The following is a 22,610-nucleotide window of genomic DNA, read 5'->3' as shown; positions in this document are numbered from 1 at the left end:
TGCAAGTATCTAGTGAGCAGCTTGGACAAAATCTCTTTGTGGTCTATGGATTGCTGTTTATTCTTCATTGCTTAGGTATTCAAGAAGTGATGGATCATGGTATACATCTCATTCAAAAAGTTTCTGATCTTTGACGAGGTGTCTGAAAGCTTTCCATTAAAACAAGAAAATAAAGAGTCACAGAGAACAACTAGTGTTTGAGCATGAATGCACTTGTTCAGTTATCAGCACAAGGAATATGCATTTCCCAAACACTTACATTATCGAAAACCCAGCCATCGGTTTGTGTCCAAGCTGACACAGAGACTGGTTTCGGTTCCAAAGCAAGATCTGAACTGATAGGTGCAGAGCCCCAGCTCTCCGGCCTGCCTTCCCTGTTGCATTGTGAAGAGTATTAATACCGCATCCATCCAGCAAATAATAATCAATATATTACATTGTGAAGGGTATTAACACTGCCTCCATCTTGTAATTAATAATCAATACTTTACAGTCGCACGTAACAACTGCTAGGGATTTGAATGACAGTTTTGCAAACAGTGTGATAGGAATATACGCCATATAGAAAGCTTCTCCGTGATTATTTCAGTTGTGCAAAGAAAATGCTATTAAATAAATAAAACGAGAAATACACTCCTGGCTTCGCTTATCTGTTTATCTCTCTAATAAAATGCATGTCTGGGGATAAAAGGGGCTTGGGGAAGCTGAAAGACACTGGGATAAATTCACTGCTGGCAGAAAGCAGTTGCAAGGCAGTGTGTTTTATAGAGTGCCTCACCTCCACTCGAATGCCTGCCTCTTAGATGGCCCAAGCTTAATAATGTTCCAGTTGCATTTAAACTTTCCAGAACAGGCTTTGATGTTCACACCTCAGTGAGGTGAATGACGTGTTGGGGAGCAGATTTCCTGCTGCTATTGTTTGGCTGAAGATAGACTGGGCTTTAACAGCACACCAGCAGCACACCGATTTATATTGTGAAGATTTTCTTGGCGCGAGAAAAAGCTGTGAGCCTTTAAAAATAGCTTAAATGCTGTGGGGAATGGATGAAAGATTACAATATCTTGGAAAACACCACTCTTGATTCTTATGCACGTTTTCCATTGTTCTTCGCCATAACTGAGTCGCCTTTAATTGGCACCTTGATAAATAGTGGGCCTGTTTAATGGGAGAGTTGGAGAGGGGAATAGATTAAGTCCTGTACGTGGGCAATGAATGAATGGCACGTTTACTTGCTTTTAGTGGGGCAGGGGCTGGTGGCTTCTGGGGAAGCAAAGGCTCAGTTGCACTCTAGCTCATCTGGATCTTTTTGATTTTCTCTACCCGAGCTGGAAGTTTTGGGAGAAACAGCTGACCCGCTCTTCGTAAGACGAAGGTGTTTGTTCCCCAAGACTTCCCAATCAGGTAGGCAAAATCAGTATTTATCAAGAGGCCTGCTTCTTATTCCCAGTGGTTAATGAGTGCAAAATGGTGTTCTCCACTCTACATTTCCTATGGACCCCTTCTTCTATGTATGCAGCCTGGACAGACATTTTTATTCAGTTTCCTGGATTTCAGTAGAAATTTTGGCTGAACAAAGACTATGGGATCAGCGGCCCCATCCCCACTGTTTTTTGTTGCAATGTTTAACATACTCATTATAACAGGACTGACCCTCTCCGGCCTTAGGTAACTGGGTTTTCTGCCCCTTCGCTGGTCTATGCATGTTTCCGCTGGGCATGGTGCCGGCCGGATGATGCCGTGCGGATGTCAGACTGGTCTCCTCAGTCATCCACAGCCTCACCGATGACTTCCCTATTTACTGAAAGATTGCCATCCTTGTACTGAGGGTCTGCTAGTGATGGGGCCCCTTACAAAGATTTTGCGAAGTATGTCAAGCTGCCTGAGTGCAATTTGAACCCCATCCTAGGATACGTGCATGGCAGAGTATGTGTGTAGGGGGTCGGGGTGCAGGTCATGCTTGCATTTCTGATAGATAATACATAGCTTTGCAAAATTCAGGTGGAAAAGGAAGGTCCCTGTGGTTGGAGTGAGTTTGGATAACTGCAGATTTTAGTTACAGGGTCATTTTGGGATGAGTGGCTTATCTACAGGGATGCTAGTGTGCGTGCACATGTGCGTGGGGTGTTATCTTGGCATGTGACCTGCCTCCATTCCTATTCCCAGCTCAGGCTGGGTCAGTGGGAAGGAACAGCAGTGACATGGCGAGGAGATGGAGCTGAGTCCCTGCTGGCTTTACCTAGTGGAGCTGCTCCTTTAAGCTTGGCAGACAGAGCGGTCAAACTTCACCCATGCCCCCTTGCTGGAGCTGAATGTCACTTGGCTATTTTGTTGTGACCTCTCCCAGGGCCTGGGCACAGGCAGAAAACGCCTCTAAGCCTCTGGTGAAGCGGCTGCCGCGGTGGCAGGAGCCGCATGCTGCATGGGTCCTCTATCTGGGTGCTCCTGCGTGCAAGAATGCGATCGAACTAGCAGGCGGCACAGAAAACGGGCATGCCAACCTGGCCTCTGCCAGGCAGCCCTGGCTCCCTCATCCTGCACACAATCCTTTCAATGCCCCTGGCTGCTGCCAACAGCACGGGGCAGCTGCTGTGTCGCAACCTCATACCACCCCCCTCCTGCACACAATGCAAGCTAGTCAAACCCCCTGGAAAGGAAGAAAACATTGTCAGCTGACCTTTAAGTAACACAGGATTGCTTTAAAAGATCCTGCCTGGAAAAGTCTCAAAGAGCTTTGGGATCAAACCGTCAGGCCGACCGCATTAGACTGAGGCAGCCTTGCACGGCTCAGGCTAACGCTCGGGGAGAAGATGGACAGGTCCATCTCTGCCCAAGGCTCCTTCCAACTATCTGCCCTCATTGCACCTAGTAACAAACACGGCCATGAATGAGACTAGCCCCCGACCAGAGCGATTGCTGTCTGACCGAGTACTGGGTTCCCCCTTTCACACCGCGCACCAGCGCTTAGCAGGGTCCTGGACTCCCCCGGTCCCTCCTGGGGAGCTGCACTTCAGCACAGCTCCACCACAGGGTCCCTGGACTCGGTGGGCCAGGTCTCTACCTGCTATAAATTGGTGTAAGATGGTGTAAAGCAATAAATGGAGCTAGGCCGACGAGGTTCTTTGGGGCAACCTGGTATCTTTTATTAGACCAACTCAAATACTTGGAAAAATTCTTCTTTTGCAAGCTTTCAGGAAGAGCGCACACTCACTGCGGATACTTCCTCAGCCTGATGAAGGGTATTTATACCCAAAAGCTTGCAAAGAGGAATTTTTCTAGCTATTTGAGTTGGTCTAATAAAAGATAGCAGCTTTACCCAAGTTTACCTTGTCTGCCTGTGTCCTGAGACCAATATGGCTACAACCTAGACCCGTGTATAAATGGAGCTAAACACATTATCACCACCTGAGGCTCTGGCCCCGTACGTCCCCATGACTGAGATATACAGAACATCACTCTCATATGGAAGAGTCAACATTTTTTTTCAACGAAGCCAAATTTTAAGGGAAACTGCCATTTGGAAGAAGTTTTAACAGAACCACAGGAGTTCTTCAAAATTTCCTCTTTTCCAATAAAAACTTTCAGCACAAAACCCTCCGACCTCTTCCAAAACCATTGCTTCATTCCAAGGGGAGAAAAACTCTATTGCCCCCCGCACTGAAACTTTTCTACTGGAGAGAAGTGCAAAAATGCAAAATTAAAGACAAAAGTAGTCCCCCCCTGCAACTGATGCCATTTTTTCCCCACACACAACCGTTGCTGTTTTGTTTTTGTTTTAAAAGAATGAATCAACAAGTGAGAAAAGTCTCTCACCAAAATGAAACAAAAGAAGATGGAACAATCTGGAAAAAAAAGTTTTGAATGAAAAAAAATGATTTTCTGAAAGATTGAAGGAATTCTTTTTTCCTTGGTCTTCAGTTTTGGAGATGATGTCACGCACGCTAGCATATGTGGCTGCTTCTTTATGATGATGTGAAACTGTGCATAAAAGTTTGCTTTTCTGCAAGTGGGTGAGAAGTGGGGGGCACGGCAGCCTCCATATGTGGCATGCAGTGGATTGGGGAGGGCACTGGCAGCAGAATGGCAGATAGGGAAGGGAGCAGAAAACAGAGCAGCAGATCAGGCAGGGAGCACAGGGAAGGAAACAGAAAGTAGAGCAGCAGATTGGGTAAGGGAAGGGAATTGCAGGAGCGCTTAGGTAAGGCGCGGGGCTGATTTGTGGCGTGCCTGCCAAAAAGGTTGGCCCCCACCAGCTTAGAGGATTGCTAGCTGGGATTATAAACCAAGTGGAATAATCAGAACAGACCTGAGCCCTTTTACTCAACGAGACACACGGTCTATTGTGTCCAGACCCACCGCACTTGCATCGTCCAGAAAAATGATCAATAAGCCGATGGGTCTCCAACCCTTCTCCCTACTGTAATGTTAGCATAGAAATAAAGATCTCTCGGTGCATGGAATTTCCTGGGGATTAATAGCCATCATCAGCATATCAATGCATCAGCTCCTTCTAGCTCCTCATTAATTCCCAGGAAGTGCCCACTGCCTCGGCCACAGGGACTAGGATCAATTTACTCGCTAGATCCAGCTGCTCGGGGTACGTCCATCTGATTCACTCGCGAGCGATGTTGAGTAACAAAATATACCATGTGTTTTCCGAAAGCTCCCAGCAGGCTTCTGGGAAGGAGTAGTGAAATAGTACTTTGGGAGCCATCAAAATGAGCCCGTTCATGGTAACGGTGGGATAAACACAGCCCAGTTGCTTGGCCTGGACCCTGTGTGTTACCCCTGATGTTTGAAAAATAGTCCCGATGCCGAGATCTCTAAATGAGCTGGGAGTCTGGGAGCAATATTTGCTAGACCCCAGTTTGGGGGGGCATGATTTGATGACACTTAAAGGGCTTCTCACACATGCTACTGGGACTGGGTCTCTCAAACTCCTGCACCAAGAGCATACCGAACAGCAAACAGCCACTAGGTCACAGAGACATCATGGTCCAGCGGACGGGAATTCAAATCAGGCATTAAGCTGCTGATCCAAAGCTGCTGAAATGAAATCAAGGCAGGGGAGGGGAAGCTTTCCACTGACTTCAGCAGGCTTTGGATCAGCCTCCAAATCACTTGGATCTTTGAGTTTGTCCAAGCTGGATCCTGGCACCCTGAGGGCACAGCAATTGAGATGGGCCTACCAAAATGCTGCTCGGCCCTAAAGGATCCCCTCCGCAGAGGAGAAACTGGAGCTCACAACTGTTGCTGTGTCCTCCTCCCCCCTCCCCGCTGTTCAGCTTGCAAACTTTATTAGCTGTCAACGTGTTAAACTTCCACTTAGCTGCACAGCTGCATGGCCAGCCAGGCTCCAAAGTCCTGCTAATAAACTTTAATGGACTGAAGGGCCTCTCAGATGAAGGGGAGCCCATGGGTATGGACTCAGAGAGCAGGGAGAATAAATGGGATGAGAGGGAGCTCATTTCATATCTGAAAGCAAACAGTGGCAAGCAGGTGAGAAGGAAAAGCAGGTGAGGGACCATCCAGTGCGTAACCCGGTGAGAGCCTGATCTCCGGTGGGAATTTCGCTGGGCACGTGAAGTAGCAAGAGTATCACCTAGACTAGACTTCAGCACGCTCTTGGGTTGAAAGCAGGATTTGCTGGGTACAATCCCACCACCTTACAGCAGGTCGTGAAGGCAGCGTGCTCCAATAGACGAGGCACTGGACTGGTGCTCAGCCAACCTGTGGGTGGCACGTGGGTCTGCACGACCTTGGAAAAGTTGCTCGCCTTCCCTGCACCTCTGTGTCGCCTCTCCCCTTCTGCCTGCCTTGTCCGTTAACTCTGTAGGCTCTTTGGGGCACGGCCCCCTCTCTGACTATGTGCTCGTGTGGCACCTAGCACAAGGCCCATCTCTCATCTCCATCTCCCCGTCCGCACAACGCTGAGACGCAGCATCTAGCACAAAGCCCTGATCCCAGCTGTTGCTACTGCTCTTGCCAATATAATGCTAGGAGGCCTTCGAGTCTCCGGAGAGACGGGAACAGGGCTGCAGGAGGTGGCAGGAGTTTCCCTGCTGGGTGCGTGTGTGGTTTTTTTTCCACAAGAACTTGATTGACTAATGTTTGTGGGTCCCGAGAGCCAGTAAAAGATCCGCTCTGATATCCAGAAAATTTTACAAGGGGCGGCAGGCTTAAAAGTGGTGGGAAGAAGCCGAGCCTGCCAGGATGTCGGAATGAGAAAGCCATCAGGAATGCGCCTCGGAGAACAGCTGCTACTTGGACTCTGGCAGGAGCCTCCCCGCGAGCTGCCTGGGAGCAGAGAGAGGGATTCGTGGATCACGGCTCGAGATGCGGGAAGGGGCTTTACTTTCCTTCATTTAGCCACTGATGTTGCTTTGGCTTCCTCTGCTCCCTGCCCCCTTGTCACTGGGAGGGCGGCCCTCCAGCTGCGTGGGTGCCCTCCATTTCAAGGCCTGGCATGGGACTGCGTGGAGGACTCTGAGCAGATGGGCATCCCTGGGACTCGCCCTCCCCTCCCTGCTTGCCCTGTTCCTGGCTTTGCAACACAGATGTGTTTTTTCACCATAAACATGTGCTCGGAGGTGCTTGGCCAAGTCAAATCCGCCCTCCGGGCACCTTTCCTGGCGTGCGTTCGACACATCTGCACCTTCTCGTACCTCCATCAAGGTCTGCTCATGTCCGCGTCAGTCGAGGCACAGGGCAACGGCGGCTTGGTGCTTAAAAGGCCCCTTCGTTGACACACTCTCTCTGCCCAAGCTGGAAAGAGCACGGCTTGCTCGGAGCAGGTGTTGGGGGCGGAGGGGGATTGTCAAGGCTGCACAAGCTCTTGTAGTGCACAGGACTCCCAACCTGTGCTCTTGTACCCCCCCCCCCCCGATGCCACCCCTCCCTACGGAGCCTCTCCCCAGCCCTCCCCGGAGGCAGAGATATACCTGCTGCCTCTTGATTCACCTCCCTGCAAAAACCACAGTGCAACTCAGGGTGCACCTCCCTGCAAAAACCATGGTGCATGGTGCAACTTTCTGCCCGACAAGAAATAAAGTGGTGTTTCAGCTTGAGAGCAGCCTGGTCCCCACCACCCATGCCCCATACATTAAGAAGGCAAGAAACTCAATATAATGCCTTGGACACAGAGAAGCTGCTCGTTGGAGGAACATCCATCTAGCCTCAGCCCTCGCTGCAGCCTTTCCCAAGTGGCACGAATGGCATCTCCATTGCTAAGACCTCTAGGCATTGGCTACGCTGCATCTGCTGGGGCGACGCGGCTTGTGCCTGTGGGGAGCCTGGCCTGAATTACAGCATCTTTTCCATCTCGGAGTAGGAGGGGGCCGATTGTCACCCCTCCAGGAAAGGCTCCTGAGAGGTGAGAAGATGCATGGGGAACCCTATGAGATGGAGCATTCCTGGCTCTTCATCTCCTTCGCTGAGGAAGGCGGCAGGGGGAAGAGCATGAACGGTGGGGCTGTCCGACTGGCTGGCCGTGGGGAAACGCCTTCCCTTGTCTGGCTTTGGGTGTGATTCAGCCCTACAGACCTGCTACAGAAAAATGCCTGTTTTGCTTCCATCTGATTGCTTACTTGGAAAGTCATGGGGCTGGGCGGCTCCGGCCCTCCCTCCCCTTGCAATTCAAGCCCAGACTCTACACACAGAGACCCGATGCGCAGCCTGAAACCTAATAGCACTGCCCGCACGGAGGACTGACTGCTGGTGTCTCCATTTCACTTCTTTAGCCCAGCACAATCCTCAACAGCCCTCCCTTCCCCTTCCCTAGGGGACTCTATTATACCCACCGATCTGTTCACACTCCTTATCCCTCTGCATGTTTGCACACACTGCTGACCCAGCCTTTATCTGCAAGACATAAGGGTCTCTGTGTGGAGTTCCCACAAGGGCTATTAATCGTGTAGATGTCAGAGTCCCACCTCCCTTCCCCTCCCCTTTTCTCCCCACTCTTCGCAAACTCTCAGGAGATGTTCAAAATTTTTTTAAAAAATACATATCACGCGCCAAATCTGCAACCTTTGCTAAACATGATACAGTGCCCTGGGCGGGGGGAGAGGAGGCTGGGGGATGGCGAGTGGTGTGCTCCCACCCTTTTATCTGAGGTCAGTGGTATAACACCTTCCCAGCCCAAAGCAGAAAGCACGGATCTGAACTCCCCACCCACTTTGGGAAAGTTTGGACCGCAGTCCTACCCTGGATTGAAACAGGGCGGCTGGTACCTCTGTGACACGCCGTCCTTGGACTATGGGGAAGCTTTGGATCTGGCTCCAAACTGTGCGTCTTGAAGCCCTGTTGACATGTTTCCAGAGATAGGGAACATCCACCTTATCACTTCCAGCCGTCGCCTCTGCCGCTCATCCCAGGGTGAGGCTGGAGCCACCTTCCTGAAGGGATGTGGACTCCCTGCTCTGCTCCCCGGGTACTCTGCCGTGTCCTGGCTCTGGTCCTTACCTGCACCCGCGCCTCAGTGAGCTTGGTCCTCTGGGCTAGCTCCTCTCGTGTGTAGATATCTGGGTAATGGGTTCTCTCAAAGGCCTTCTCCAGCTCCTCCAGCTGTTCAGCAGTGAAGGTGGTCCGGCTCCGGCGCTGCTTGCGCTTCAAGGGCAGGTCCGGTTCGGACTCCACGTCCGAGCCTTCATCCAGCCTGTTACCTGGGAAGGCAAAGAGACAGGGAGTGACGTGCGTGTCCTGGAAAAGCCAAAGGGCGAGAGGGCAAAATGTCTCAGGGAAGTGGAGGGGAACCCGTGCTGAACCGATGCTGCCCGCTAAGCCACTGACACATGCCTAACAGAGCAGGTCGAGGGTTTTCTGTCCACGCTTATGAGGCTTTGGAAAAAGCCCGTGTCTCAGAACGGAAAGAGTTTGAAGGCACCGGCAGCTTTTGACAACTCTCCTGCTTTGTTAGGTTTTAAAGCCCTTGCAAAAAATCCCGTTCCCACCTTTCCAGAAAGTTTCCTGCTGTCTTGGCTTCAAATGCCTTCTCCTTTTGCAATGTTAGTTAATGGATGCTGACATAACATTAAAGACGGTCAAAACTGAAAGGAAATATTTTGCAAGCGCCTACTCTGGACACTTTCAAGAAACATTTGGATGTTTATCTTGGTGGGATCCCTTGACCCCAGCTGATTTCCTGCCCCTGGGGCAGGGGGCTGGACTCGATGATCCCACAAGGTCCCTTCCAGCCCTGATGTCTATGCAATCTACAATCAAAATCCTTTGGTTAACCCAATCTGAATTTTCTTTTGGATCGTATTTCACTGAGATCTCAGCATTTGCCTGAATTTGGGATAGAAAAAAAAATGAAGCCTTGAAAACTCACATGAGATGGGAAGAAAAGCTCCCCACTTGGGAATATTTCCAGAATGGGCACAGGGCAGCTAATTTGATGCTGAAAGGAAGGACAGCAATTTTCAATGAATCTATAGTTGCCCAGAACTAGGCAGGGGGTTGTTGGAAAGGCAGAGGATATAGCGGCAAAAATGGCCATAAGGTACTCAGAGGCAGGGTGATACGGATGCCTGGAGCAGCGGGTAGTCTGCATCCAGCACGCAGTTTATAAGAGACACTCCTCAAGCTGAAGGAGACTGATAAAGCACACGTGAGCCTAACCTCTGGGGCACAAGCTCAACCCCAGCCCTGGTTGATGGCTGTTACCAGCGGCCGGGCCTTTGATGGCTCATTGTGAAATAAGTTTGGGGGCCTCCGTTCAGTTCGTTATGGAGAATTATCCACATCCCCCCCCAAAACCCTGCCAGTTGGCACTCTGTCAATTGTCTTTGCAGAAAGGCTGGGGATTGAGCGGGTCACAGATCCTGAATTCCCATGACAAGCCCAAAGGTGGTGCTTCCCCGTCTGTGAGATGCGCCCGGCTTAAGGAGGGCACGTGGAAAACCTCCACTGCCGCTGCCTGTGCCGAACTGGCCTCTTCTCCAGGTCTGTCACCCAAACACTGTTTGTGGTATCAAATCCATGAGAAAAACCCATCCTCAAGCAGAACATCGGCCCCCTAACTTCAGTCGATACAACTCTGGACCCTGTCTTTAAGAAGGATGTTGAATCAACAAAACAGCATTATGAGTGACTTAAAGCAATGACGGGGATGTGGGGAAAGGAGTTTGAAGAGCTCCCTTCAGCTCCAAGCAGCTTTTCAGTGATTGCAGGCAATGTGGCATGGACTCTGGAGGGGGAAGATGCCCCTGAGTTACTACAAAAAAGATGCCCCGGGGTTAGATCCAGGCAATACTCACAGAGCTGCACCCGGGTTAAGGATCAGGACCAGTGGCTTTTTGTGGGAGAGGCTGGAAGTAAGAGGCGAGACTGCGGCACTCGTTAGCATCCTCTAGAGGCCTCTCACAGCACAAAGCCGGTCCCAAAGCATTCCCTATATAACCGCGGCCCGGCAGGTTCAGTGTCCTTGTGATGCAAATGTAGATCTACGAGGTGTTTCAGCTAGGGCAGTGCCGGATGGTGGTGTGCGGGAAGATGCGAGAAAATTTCAACTGAAACCGCCTCTCTTTGCCCCAGAAGGGGCATCCCAGTTGTGGCATCCTGCATGACTGCTGAATGGCTCAGGTATGCAGGGGATGTGAGGCAGGGCCCGATTATTTATAACGACGGGGTCACGCGCCAGTGGCTGCAGGATGCTGCAGCACCAGGGGCTTTCATCACCAGGCTCTTGGCGAGGGGGGCACAGCGTGGGGCTGAGGCGTGGTCTCATTTATTTGAGCCATACCATGGGCTCTGCTGTAGCTGTGGTGAGCCCATGGTCTCAGAGCCAGGGAAACCACCAAACCATGGACTCGCACTGCTCCTAGCTCCTGCTGTGGGATATGACTGCACAGCGCCATCAGGTTTCCGAGTCTTAGATGCATTCTTCTCACTGAGCCAAAACCTGGCTCTAATGAGGGGCATATGAGCGCTGGTGCTGACTTCCATGGGACCAGCACCTGGGCCATGGTTTTAGAGGACTTGCAGTCTTAGTCACAGCACAAATGCGATATGTGATCGGCGGCTTGCATTTCTAGGGACAGTTTCAGGGTCTAAAATGGGGCAAGCAAGAGTATCTGCACTCCCAAGCACTGCACACTGCGCATGTGAACACTACTCCCTTCACTGTGCATGAATCTGGGCCAGGTACAAGCACATCTGGAAGCTGAGACCATCTGATGAATGTCATTTGTGCAAATAAGATGATCTCTTTGGCCAGCCATGGTTGGCGTCTTGAGTCCGTGTTCTTCAGGGCAGAAATGGGTAATGATAAAAGGGAAGACAGAGGGAAGTTGGGGTCTCATTGAACGATGGCTCTGATAATGATGCGGCACTTGGGAGGGGTCAAGACAAATTCATCAAGTCAGATGCGATTTCTCTGCCCCAGCAGGTGTTGTCACGCAGGTAATACACACACTTACCTGTCAAGCTCAGGCTATTTATGATCTAACTGTATGGGGTTTTATCTCTGCTATGCTCAAAGGATTAGCTAGACTTAACTTCAATACAGGAATGACCACTGGAAAATATTCAGGCACCTGAACCAAGCTCACTCCTTAAGGACCTCTGCAGACTTAGACCTTCAGGTCTTTCCATGGTGATAGAGCAACTGACACAACGGACCCCCGATCCCCCATCCAGATCCCTACCCGCTGCTGGATCCCAAAGTAAATAGTGCAATAAAACCACCAGAATACCTCAAACCCACCTGGCTACCTGGGAGGAAGCAGTAGGACACCTGTTACCAATGGTGATTACTGTAATTGCAGCTCCTGACTTAGCCAAGAACGAATTTGTCCACGTATGATTATTTTTGTTACCCCTACTTCCCACCCCACTAAAGCAACCTCTTGTTTGTCCCCTCCATTCTTGGCTGAGTCTCTGTTAGACCATAAGCATTTTGGATCAGGGGCTTATTGGATGTACGTTGGTGCAGCCTCTTGGCTCCATCACAGTATAAATGTGAAAATTAAGAATAAATACTATTTTCATCAGACTCACCGGCCTACCTGGAGCTAGTGCAAGAAGTATGGGCCCATCCAGATGACTCACCTGAATAAATAGAGCTCAGATATCTATACACGAATAACTAGAGCTCAGATACCTATACCCCAATAATTAGAGCTCAGATACTGCTTAGAGACCTATCACTATGCTGTATAGCCGTGCTATAGAAATGCCTTATAGGTGTAGGATAAGTTAAAATAACCCTAAAAGACCCTTCCAAACATTTTCAGCTCCACACTTGGCCTCACCACCTTGCAGCCTCTTGTACCTTTTTGGCTGTGATGAGCCGTAAAGGGAAGGAGCTAAGCTTCCTTTAACATCCATGGATCTGCAATACCTTGCCTGCTTCAGGAGCACTGGAGGGATCAGTCCTTGTCCTACACTTAATTCACAGCATCCCCGCCCGTGATATGTTGGGTATCTATCTAAGTAGCCGCAGTGAGAGATGGTCAAAGCCACCGCTGGAAAGGAGCAGCAGCAACAGAGAACTTTTGGGGCACTTCCTATCTCCAAAAGCTCGAGCTGGATGTTTTCTGCATTTTACCAAAAAACTGTGGTGCAGAGTGAGGAGGCGACTTGCCATCGTCACACAGCAAGGCAGCAGCAGGGCTGGGAAGGGAACCCAAAGCGCCTGATGCCAAGTCCTGTGCTTCAACAACAAGACCATAAAGAAGGACCAAGAGAGCAAGAAAAATCCCAGGGCACGTCTGGAACCAGCTGCTCTTAGCAGGATGCAGCTGCTACTGTCAGGCACAGATTTATTAAATAATGCAGGCAGCCTTCTGGCTAAGATTGAGTGTGGTATCAGCCTATTATCCAATGCATCCTCTATTATCAGGGGACGATCTCCCGTAACTGCATAAAGATGGATTCAACGATCTAACAGGTCTTTTCCAGCCCTCACCCGTTGGAGCGTATGGCAGGGAAACGTGCTGCTATTATCCTTGCGCTGGAGGTGGACACAAAGCTACAGGATTCGCTACTGCCCGAATGTTATCTAAAGGGGATTCCCTCCAAACTGCCCTCCCTGCAAAACTATTTTTCAGATTGAAAATGTCTGGATACTTCCCCCCTCCCACTCCATGTGTTGATCTTTTTATACTGTGCACTTCTGTGGTCTGGGGCTCCAGCTAGGACTGGGAGCAGCAGGGTGAAATAGTGAAGGAAAGGTTGTTTTTGCATTATTTTGTTTCTGGTTGGAAGTAGGCATTTCACAAGGTCCTCACCTGCATTACACAGACCCAAGGGATAGCCGAGTGTGACCTGGGCTATGCACAGATTTTGTATCTGTATATCAATGAAGCGAATGAGACTTTTTCTTTCCTTTTTTTTTTTTTAACCAGAATTGTTATACTAGTACAACCGCTTGTGCAGATGCAGCCGTGCCAGGGAGAAGATGCCTTATACTGTTTGAGTTTGTTCTTTTCTTATGGGAATAAGTTATCCTGGTAAAAACACTTTTACACTGGTATAAGTGTATCCAAACTAACGGGCTTGTACCATCAAGACTGTACCAGTACTTCTGCCTGACTTCAGAGTAACACAGCTGACCACCTCTCTATACCAGTATAGTCAAGTCAGTACTAGTGTCCCATGTGGACAAGGCCTCAGCTATATAAAGTGTTTGAGTATGATGCCTTCCTGCTTTACACCATGGAAGAAAATGGCATGCAGAATTGGGTGTGCAGGTTAATCTGCTGCAAGCGGATGGAGAGTTCCCACTTAGTTCGTAAGCTCTTCCGGACAAGGAGCATCTCTTAGTTAGCTGGTTGTACAGCACCTAGCACAAGGGGCAGATGCTTTCAAATGCAGCTGCCAAGCAAATAATAACAACTGTGATTTGATAGCATCTGACATCTGCTCTGGAGAAGAGTAAATGACCACCTTTAGTCCAAGGAAGTGGAAAATCAAGCACTTGGTCTTGTGTGATTTACCCTTCACTATCTGTAATGATGTACGGGGAAATATTAGATCATTCACTATCAACCCCTCTAGGATGCCATTTTGCCTAGGGTTTGGGTGCAAAAAGAAAGCAACTGAGGGAGGATACATGAAAAAGGCATCGGAGCGGGGAAGGGGGAAAACTCGAATGGAAAAGGAGACACTGCACTGGTCCCAGCCTAATTTTTGTGTGATTTTATCTTCAAAACTCAGCACAGCTGCCCCATAGCTGAGGGGAAAAGCAACACTATTCTTTTGTCTGAATGGTAGTGGTCTTGGAAAGAAACGGGGTTTTAAATTACAGGGGAAAGAAAGTTTGCCAGCTTGGAAAAGTGCACGATTTGAAAACCTCTGGAAGCTTCCCCCTGTATTAAGATTGCAGGACATGGGTGTCTCTGCCTGTGGGAATGTACAGCACTGAGCACTGCAGGGCCTGAGCACAATGACGATGCACAGTCATTAAAAATAATTACACTGGGACAGAAGCTCAGGGTGAGAAAAGTCCATGCAACTCCACTGGTGCCGATGGGCCAGATTCTCAGCTGGCACAAATCAGGATGGAGCCATGCCAGTTTGCAGCAGCTCAAGGTCTGGTCCAACAATCTCTGGTTGCATTCGGCATGAGCTCAGGATGCCCACCCTGCCCAAAGTTGGGATTATTCAGATCTGGTCTCATCTGCGCCTGCATCATTGTCTTCCTGCACTAACACCTTGTCCCTTTGGAGAGGAGGCAGGACTCAGTGGAGATTTGCAAGAAGTGAGGAAGAAGGGGAAGGACGCGTTTACGGTGCAAGATGGCACCTCCCATATAATGGGGATGCGGCCCGAGCGGGACCTGCAGGGTGTGTATGGGATGGGATGGCCTGGGGGAGAGCTGCAGGGGAGCGGGAGCTGGTCTGAGGATCCAGTCTAGCATGAAAAAGTGTAAGGCCTGGCCCACAAAGGTGCATTCCTGGGTAACGATGCCAGCTGAGGTGGGGAGTGTAATTAGGGGGAGCTGACGGGGGGCACCTGGAGGGGCCTGAAAGGGGTGGGAGTGGAGGGGGAGGAGAAGCAGCAAAACCCTCCATAATTATGGAGCTGAGTTTCCCCTCCCTCTCCCCAGCTGCTTTCTCCCCTCATCTGCTCCCTCCCTGCCCCCCACCGTCATTGCTTCTGGGAGCCTCTTAGCCCTGAAGTTAAATTAATCAATAGGATTAGGTGGAATGGGCCACAACAAGACCCTCCCGGCTCAGCCTGGGCCCTTGATGCTGTACAAGGACCTGCCGCCTTCCCCTGAAGCACCTCGATGCCGTCTGGAAGGATTCGCAGGCAGGATCGGACATGGAAACGCATTCATTAAGGCAGCAATCGGATTTTGTAAGGGGTAAAGGGAGCTGTGCATTGCCTCCTTCAGTGGTGCTCATCTCCCTGCATCACCTTCTCTCCTTCTGTAACTCATTTCCTTGCTCTCTCGCTCTCAATCCCTTATTCCCCGCTGCACCATCCTAAATACGGAGAGGCAGAAAGAAAGAAAGAAGAGCCTGGTGGGCTGAGCTGAGTTCTGTGTCTGTGCTGAAGGCAATCTGGGCCCCTGGAGCAGACAGCGGTCCCTGGCACAACAGGGGCACCAGGCACTCACTGGGGCGTCCCAAGAGGACAGCATCAAAAGGCAGAGGAGATTAGCACCTACTCGCAGGAAAACTGGTGGAACTATCTCAAGCCGACAGCACACAGGGTACAAGGGCGTTGCACCGGGCCAAGGGAAGACCTCCGTGGAGGGAAGCTTGTCTTGATGCTGCAGGACCGTGCTGGACCTGCCGTCTGCTCAGGACACGAATAACAGAAGTACTAGGTCAGACTGCAATCCCCTTCTCCAGGTGCAACAGCACCTGGCACCCCACACCCCCCGACTGCCGTTAGAGACGCCGCGTGCAATTTAGTGCAAGGAAGTGCATTGCAGTCTGCCCTTCCCTAGAACAACTCCCAAGTTGTTCCTGCCTGCTCCCTATGCATGTATAAAGATGGGCCGTCAGCAGCCCTAATGGACCAGAGCCAAAAGCTTGGTCCTTCTTTGCTGACTCTTCCCCTTGCCTGTGCAAAGAAACGGTTGATGGCTCTCCGGCGTGACGGGGACAGCCGGACAGGCAGAACGACAGACGGCTTTCACACGCCGCGGAGGACGGAAAGGGCGTGAGCTCTGCGGCTCTTCCAGGGTCCGAAGGATCAAATCCCCGCTTGGCTGGAGCGATGCGCCCACAGCAAAAGACTAGCTCAGAGGGCGCTATGCCACAGCTCAGGAGCAATAAAACCCTCTGAGATTGCTTGTGGCCACTGGCAATTAAAAAGCTAAACCAGAAGTTGGCAGGAAAAGCGAAGTATGACACTGCTGGCAGCGTGCTATTGGCTGAGTATCATCTCCTGTGGAGTTGAGAAAGTTTGGGATCACTGGACCAACTCATTTGTAGGCCCCTTATTTTTATGTGGGAGCTAAAAGACTTAAAATGCCCCTCTCCCTGCCAGAGGATCCCGACCTGGAGTTTTTACACAACCGCCATTATTGCCGCAGGAGGCGGCTTGTATTCTGCTGGGTGAATCGATAGCAGGATCATTATTCGTCGGGTGAAGGAGGAGACTGAAAGAGCATGGCTTGGATGTCCGGTGCCTGGCAGAGCTGGCAAGGCTGGGCACAGGATCCCAAAATCCCTCCTTCCACCTCTGACGGTGCCCCTTTTCTGACCACCAGAAGTGGCTCCGTGACCAAGAGCAAACCGGCCCTGCCATTTAATTTTGAGCATCTGCCTTTCTCTCTGGAGAGAGGAATGGGCAGAGAGAGCAAACAAAATCCATCAAAATGCAAACAAGACTATCGAGGAGCTGAGCTAAGGAGAAAGGTGGCGGCTGCGTCGCGGGCACAAAAGAATTATATTTCTGTGATGTATTTTTTGGCGACGTGCAAAACTCAACTGGCTTTTCTGTCTCCCTCTCTCTTCTTTGAGACTGATGGAGTATTGAGCCCTAAATGAGACAGCGAGGCGGGGGGGGTCTGTCTAAATGAGATTTCTGCACAATAATTCCCCCCCTCCAGCAGCCTATTTAACTGCAGATGCAATCAAGAGGGGCAGAGAGGTTCCAAATCCACCTTCCCAGCCACAAAGAAACAATAACCATCACACGCAATATAGCTGGGATTATTTTCTTCTCCAACCTGTAAACTCCCCTCTCTCCTGAAATTCCTCCCCCTCCCCTCCCGCCCCGCAGTATTACAGTTTAACATAGTTTAAGGGCCGCGGTGTGGAGCAGTGGCAGAAAAAGCGAATCTCATAATAGTTGATATGCGTTTTAATCAAGTAATTCGGCCCAAGCAGAATGACAGTGCGTATTGGTGGGGTGCCCCTGAATACCAAGCAGACTGGGTAGCAGGCCTAGGAAAATGAAAAAGTCATTTACAGCTCAGCTGGGGACCGCGGTGTTCAGCAAAGCATTAGTGTGGGGCCTTCAGAGACGAGGGGTTGGCGTTTTTTTAATTCAGGCACCGAACTGGCCAGCTGTAACCGAACCACAGATCGAGGTAATGTCCATTATGGACTTTACAACTTGGAAATAACACTAACAGCGAAGGCAATGCTCCAGAAGAATGGGGAGCGGGGGGAGTGGAGAGGTGTTTCACAGCTGGGTAATTCCCTTCATCGTGTCACCATCTCCCCCGAATGCGCAAGATCATACTGGAGATTGCACGAGGCAGGAGAAGCCTTGGCAGCTATGGAGGTGAGGAGGATGGAGATTTAAGAAGGCAGAGAATGCAAATAAAATGGAAAAGGCAACTGCCGGGGTGCTGTAAAGGTTCAATTTGGCAGGGGACTTCATGCAATGTGGGGTCAAACCACACGCAGCCTCTGTGGTCGGGAGCGGGGGAATCAGAGCCTCTTTCCCACATATTCACACGGGCGTTTCAGGTCCAAGGGATGAAGAGGAAGATGCAAGGAGGAACTTGGACGGAGCCACTGTGTTTTGCTGGATCCGGCTGCCAGGCTTCACCTGGTTGCCATCCAAGCCTCTAAATCCATGCTAGATTCTGGCTAAATCCTGCCAGAATGAGGCCCTTCCTCACCAACTGTTTTTGGACTTCTGACAAAGCCCAGATCTGGAAGCGTTTTGTCTGGCATTTTTGTCATGAAAGGGTCGCACGACTCTGTACGAAAGGAAGGATTACCCGGTAGGTAGGGTGCTATCGTTTGGAGGCCTGTGTGCAGTTCCCGCTTTGCATGACATTGTTCATGTCGCATTGTCTGTCCATAGGAGGGGAAAATCCTGACCCCACAGGAGTGAGGATAAATCCATCAAAGAGACTGGGCTGCACTCAGAAGTCATAGAAACACCTCAGATAAGATGAATATAGTGTGGCTTCAGTCTCATCCTCAGCCTGAACTCAAAGTACCCAAGCCTGCTCTGCAACCGTGTTTTCTAGTGCTGAGATCCAAGTGGCAATGGGCAAGCCCTGGCTGGGATGATGTAGTAGGGGCCGGTCCTGCTTGGAGCAGGGGTTGGACTAGATGTGACCTCCCCAGGTCCCTTCCAACCCTCATTTTCTGTGATTCTGCCCAGGTTGCCATCAGGAAAACAGCAGCTCAGTGAAAACAGGACATGCGATGTGCTCGAAGCCAATGCTCCCGTTCCAGGTGGAAGCGGGAGAGGGATGCTGCAGATGCTCCTCGAGTCTCTCATCAGTGCTCTCCGGAGCGAGGCCGAATGCCACGCGATGGAGTAACATCTTTGATGCAACCACACAATATATTCAGGGCTCTTGCCCTGGCTGGCAAGCGGGGCTCGAGGACTGTGGAGCAATAGACCCACGAGGACTGGAGCACGGGATGAGTTTTGGAGTGCAAAATAGCAATCCCAACCATCTACAGCACCAGCTGGTCCTTGAGGTTGGCGAGACTGAGACTGGCTGTTGTTGCACAACGAAGGTCACCGTGGAGTAAAGATATGGGCAATGGCTGTACTTTTGAGCCCTGCCCGTATCCACCCACCCATCCACCTTGGGAATATGCACGAGCCCCTTACCCCAGCTGAACCAAACATCTCACACCTAACCAACCACAGTTCTTCAGAGACTTTTACCACTTATCTTTATCCAGATAGACGATAAGGGGATGCTGCTTTGCTTATCACTCCAGCTGGACACGTGCAGGCTGAGCCAGCTTCTCTGCCGAGGTGGAAAACAGCCCATCTCCACCCAAATCCCTGCACCTAGCCCTCATGCACACCAGCTGGGGATCTGGCCTCAGCGAGACTTCATCTACTGCTCTGAACGAGAGCGGAGCAAAAATGCAGCGGGGCCCGATGGAGTCCCACTGGACGCCCGTGCCTGGGAGGGGAGATGGAGATGCCAGCTGCAGTGCCCACGCAAAGACACATGGTCACGTAAACAGCTTCGGTCGCACATAAGAAGTGAAGCAGACCAAATCATCCAGAAAATGTGGGGAGAGATAGAGCGAGCGAGAGGGAGTCTCTGCCTCCGACGGCCTTTGTTAACTCCCTGCACTGGCCTGAACATAAACAGATGGAATATCCATCAACCCCAGTCTTCTTTTCTTTTCTTTCAACTTTTCTCCAGTTCTCGCCTCCCTGCCCCCTCCCCTCCCCTCCCCAGTACTCTTTCTTCTGGCTTTTGTTTGGCCTTTTAAAGCACCCCGAGGTAATGAGGCCCTCCCCAACTCCTCAGCACATCTGTGAAGTCCATAAAAGGCCCTTTTCACTTCAATATTCATAGCTGCGTGCTTGTGGCAGACACAGGAACCAGCTGAGGACTGCACGAGAGAGACCGTGGGGGCGCACCCGCTCCTCCACTCCCTGCCTCTCCGCCTGCGTCCTTTCGGTTCAATCAGGATCCCAAAATTGGGAAGCGGGGGAGAGCCCAGCTGGGGAAAGGGAGGGGTCTGATCACTGCGAGCCGGGGGGTTTCCTCTTATTTGCTCTCTTTCTTTTTTGGGCTCCACCTCATTAGTGCCTTTTAATCATTTGTTGTCCGCAGGCAAAGAAAGGACGCTCTGCTGGCACAAGTCAGTGACCCACCATTGAAATCAATGGGCCAGACCCTCCAGGGGGGCAAATGCTTGTACCTCCATGGAAGGCCATTGAGCTGTGTTCATTTACATCAGATGCAGGTTTGGTTTTCTGATGGTCTTCAGAAGAGCTGTGAAGGGGACGTGGGCTGTGGAGGTGAGGCGTGGAAGCCCTCCAGCCACAGGGAAGTGGGGGCTGAATAATAGGACGTGGAGGGGAAGGGATGAAGACTTTCCAGCTTTTTTATTTTGGAGATGTGGGTAAACTCAGGACAAGCTACGTGGCTTGCCTGTCTCCAATTGTGGTCCTGTATCCCGGCAGGAAACTTAGAGCAGCACATGGTTGAAGCACAATGGGGCACAGGTAAGTATCTTACTTTTTCTGTCCATGTCCCACTTGCACTGATCCCACCGGAGGCACAGGGAGCACTCAGAGCACAGCCCGTTCTCCTGCTACTTCTTCCTGGTGATGTTTCCCCGTTTCATAGTGCAATATAAAAAGTGCTCAAAGTTTCAGCATCGCTTTGAGGGACTGAAATGTCAACTGGGGGGTTAGAGAGCTGCACCCGAGTCACAGCCATGCTTCGTTCACTCAGGCCACATTTCTTGTGCCCCCGCCACTAGCGCAGATGTGGGTGTCTCAGGAGTCTCCACATCTCTTTGGGGATCCCTCTCCCTCCTTTTGATTGCCAGCTCTGTTCTGCAGATCTAATGGCACCTGCAACGTTGGGATCAGACTGGGTCAGATGATGGCCATGGTAAGGCCAATGAACAACATAAAATAAGAAGAGCTGATGGATAACCTCCATTTAAACACATCCCTGTTCTTCAGTGACATTCAGAACGTTTCACCACCTCTGCACGAGACCAAAGCTTGGTTTCTTTCCTATTATTTATTTTTACTGCAGGAACGCCCAGGAGTCCCAGTTGCCAGCCAGCCACACTATTTTGCTAGGCACTGGACCAATACAATGTACTTAATCCCAGTAGTGCTTTGGAATAAATATAGCCCTATGCCATTACACTGAAGTTGCTGGAGGTACACAAGGGACTCGGTTAACTCTCTGAACTGCAGCGTGTGCTGGGCAAGGGGCTGACCAGAAGATAGTCACAGTTTAAAAGGCTGACAATGGCTCCACTCCAAGGCTAAGGTCCCAGGGCACAATCTTTCCTGTTCCTTCCAACTCCTGCACTCCCTCCTCCAGCTGGGATCAGCACAGATTATTTTCTAATCGTTATTCCCATTCCAGAAAACACTGGGCTGGTTGTAGCTGCTTTTTTTTCTTTCATAGAATAGTAAAAAAAGAAAGAAATCCTTTGCTCCTGTATCACTTGCATTCATGGATGAGCACTTTTTTAGGGCTGGATGCTGTCTTAGGTGCCCACACAGGGTTATAAAGAGCATAAAGCATCACCCTGGTTCCCCAGCCTGTGCATGAAAGAGACAGTGAAAGTGGAAGGGGTAGTGGAGGCAATGGTAGCAGCCAGTGCAGTTATGCAGTCGGGGGTCAATAAATTGCTCCTTGTATAGGGATGGTTTCAACCTATTTTGCACCCTGGAGCAAAAGGGAAACAGGAACGGCTTTTTGGAGGCACAGTTTGAGTCCCGATCTCTTCCGGATATGGCCCAGCTACGACCCGATCCTTACTCTGCACTCATGATAACCCCCTATTTCATCCCTGCCAGAGCTGCAGCAGTCCTTGAGAAGCATTATAAGGACCGAGAATTGTTCCTTGACACCTCTTGTCCGTCTCATGCATTTCTGGATGGGGGCACCCTGGCAACACCGCTCTACAATGCTTTATCGAGTACCGTGCCCAGGCAAGAGCTTTTGTTCTGAGACAACTAGTTGGGATAATTTTTTTCCCCTGTGTCTGAACTCAGGTAGAGTTCAGCCACGTGTGAACAAACTCCAGACTCAAAGACTCCTGCTGGATCCGGGACAGGCAGGAGCGTGAAGCAGAAAGAAAGCTGCTGCCTCCGCAACATGGTCCCCGACTGCGGGGCCGGCTTCTAGCAGCATTGGCAAGCCCAGTTCAAAGGCAAACCGCTGACACAAAAGCAAAAGGTCCAAGCTATTGCCAGAGCAGTTGCTAAAGTGTAGGTGCAGCTCTAATCCAAGAACAGGGTTACTACGGTGCCTTTTTCTAGGTGTGTCTACCACACAATGCACATAACACATCAGCCAGATAAACAGGGGGGAAAGAGGAAGATGTGAGGCTCAAGTAGGCTACAAACGATTTGACCGATGGATGAAAATCAAGCCATAACATTACGATGTTGCCTTGGGACACTACAGCTAGAAATGGGCCCAACCCCAAAACCTTGTATTCAAATGCTTTGCTCCTGCTTGAATTTTGGGGTGTTTGAAATCCAGATCTGAATGATGTGGCTGGGACCCTTCTCTAATGGCAATTCAGTCTCATCAGTGGTCTCCCAGAGCCCTCAAATGACCAGCCACAGAAAAGCTGAGCTCACTGTCCAGAGAAGCTGAAAACTGAAATATGTGCAAGGCATCCGGCCCCCAAAAACATACCTGCGAAGCTCCTGGATGCAAAAATCCCATTTCTTTTGCGGCCGTGGCATATACACAAATTCTTATGTGAACATGCACATT

General features: G+C 50.5%; 1 protein-coding gene across 3 annotated transcripts in view; it reads right to left on the bottom strand.

Moving 5' to 3' along the window:
• PAX7 (paired box 7) overlaps positions 1–22,610 on the bottom strand; it is a 128,321-nt gene that overhangs the window by 65,289 nt on the left and 40,422 nt on the right. For all 3 annotated transcript variants that reach the window (XM_019541483.1, XM_019541486.1, XM_019541484.1), the window contains exon 4: positions 8,462–8,661. In XM_019541483.1, the coding sequence (XP_019397028.1) occupies positions 8,462–8,661 (200 nt within the window). The remainder of the gene's footprint in view (positions 1–8,461; positions 8,662–22,610) is intronic.

The sequence above is a fragment of the Crocodylus porosus genome, unplaced genomic scaffold (genome assembly GCF_001723895.1).
Source record: "Crocodylus porosus isolate Cpor-Errol unplaced genomic scaffold, CroPor_comp1, whole genome shotgun sequence".
NCBI lineage: Eukaryota > Metazoa > Chordata > Crocodylia > Crocodylidae > Crocodylus > Crocodylus porosus.
Note: the sequence above shows the minus strand (reverse complement) of the source record. Positions and strands in the feature narration are given on the sequence as shown.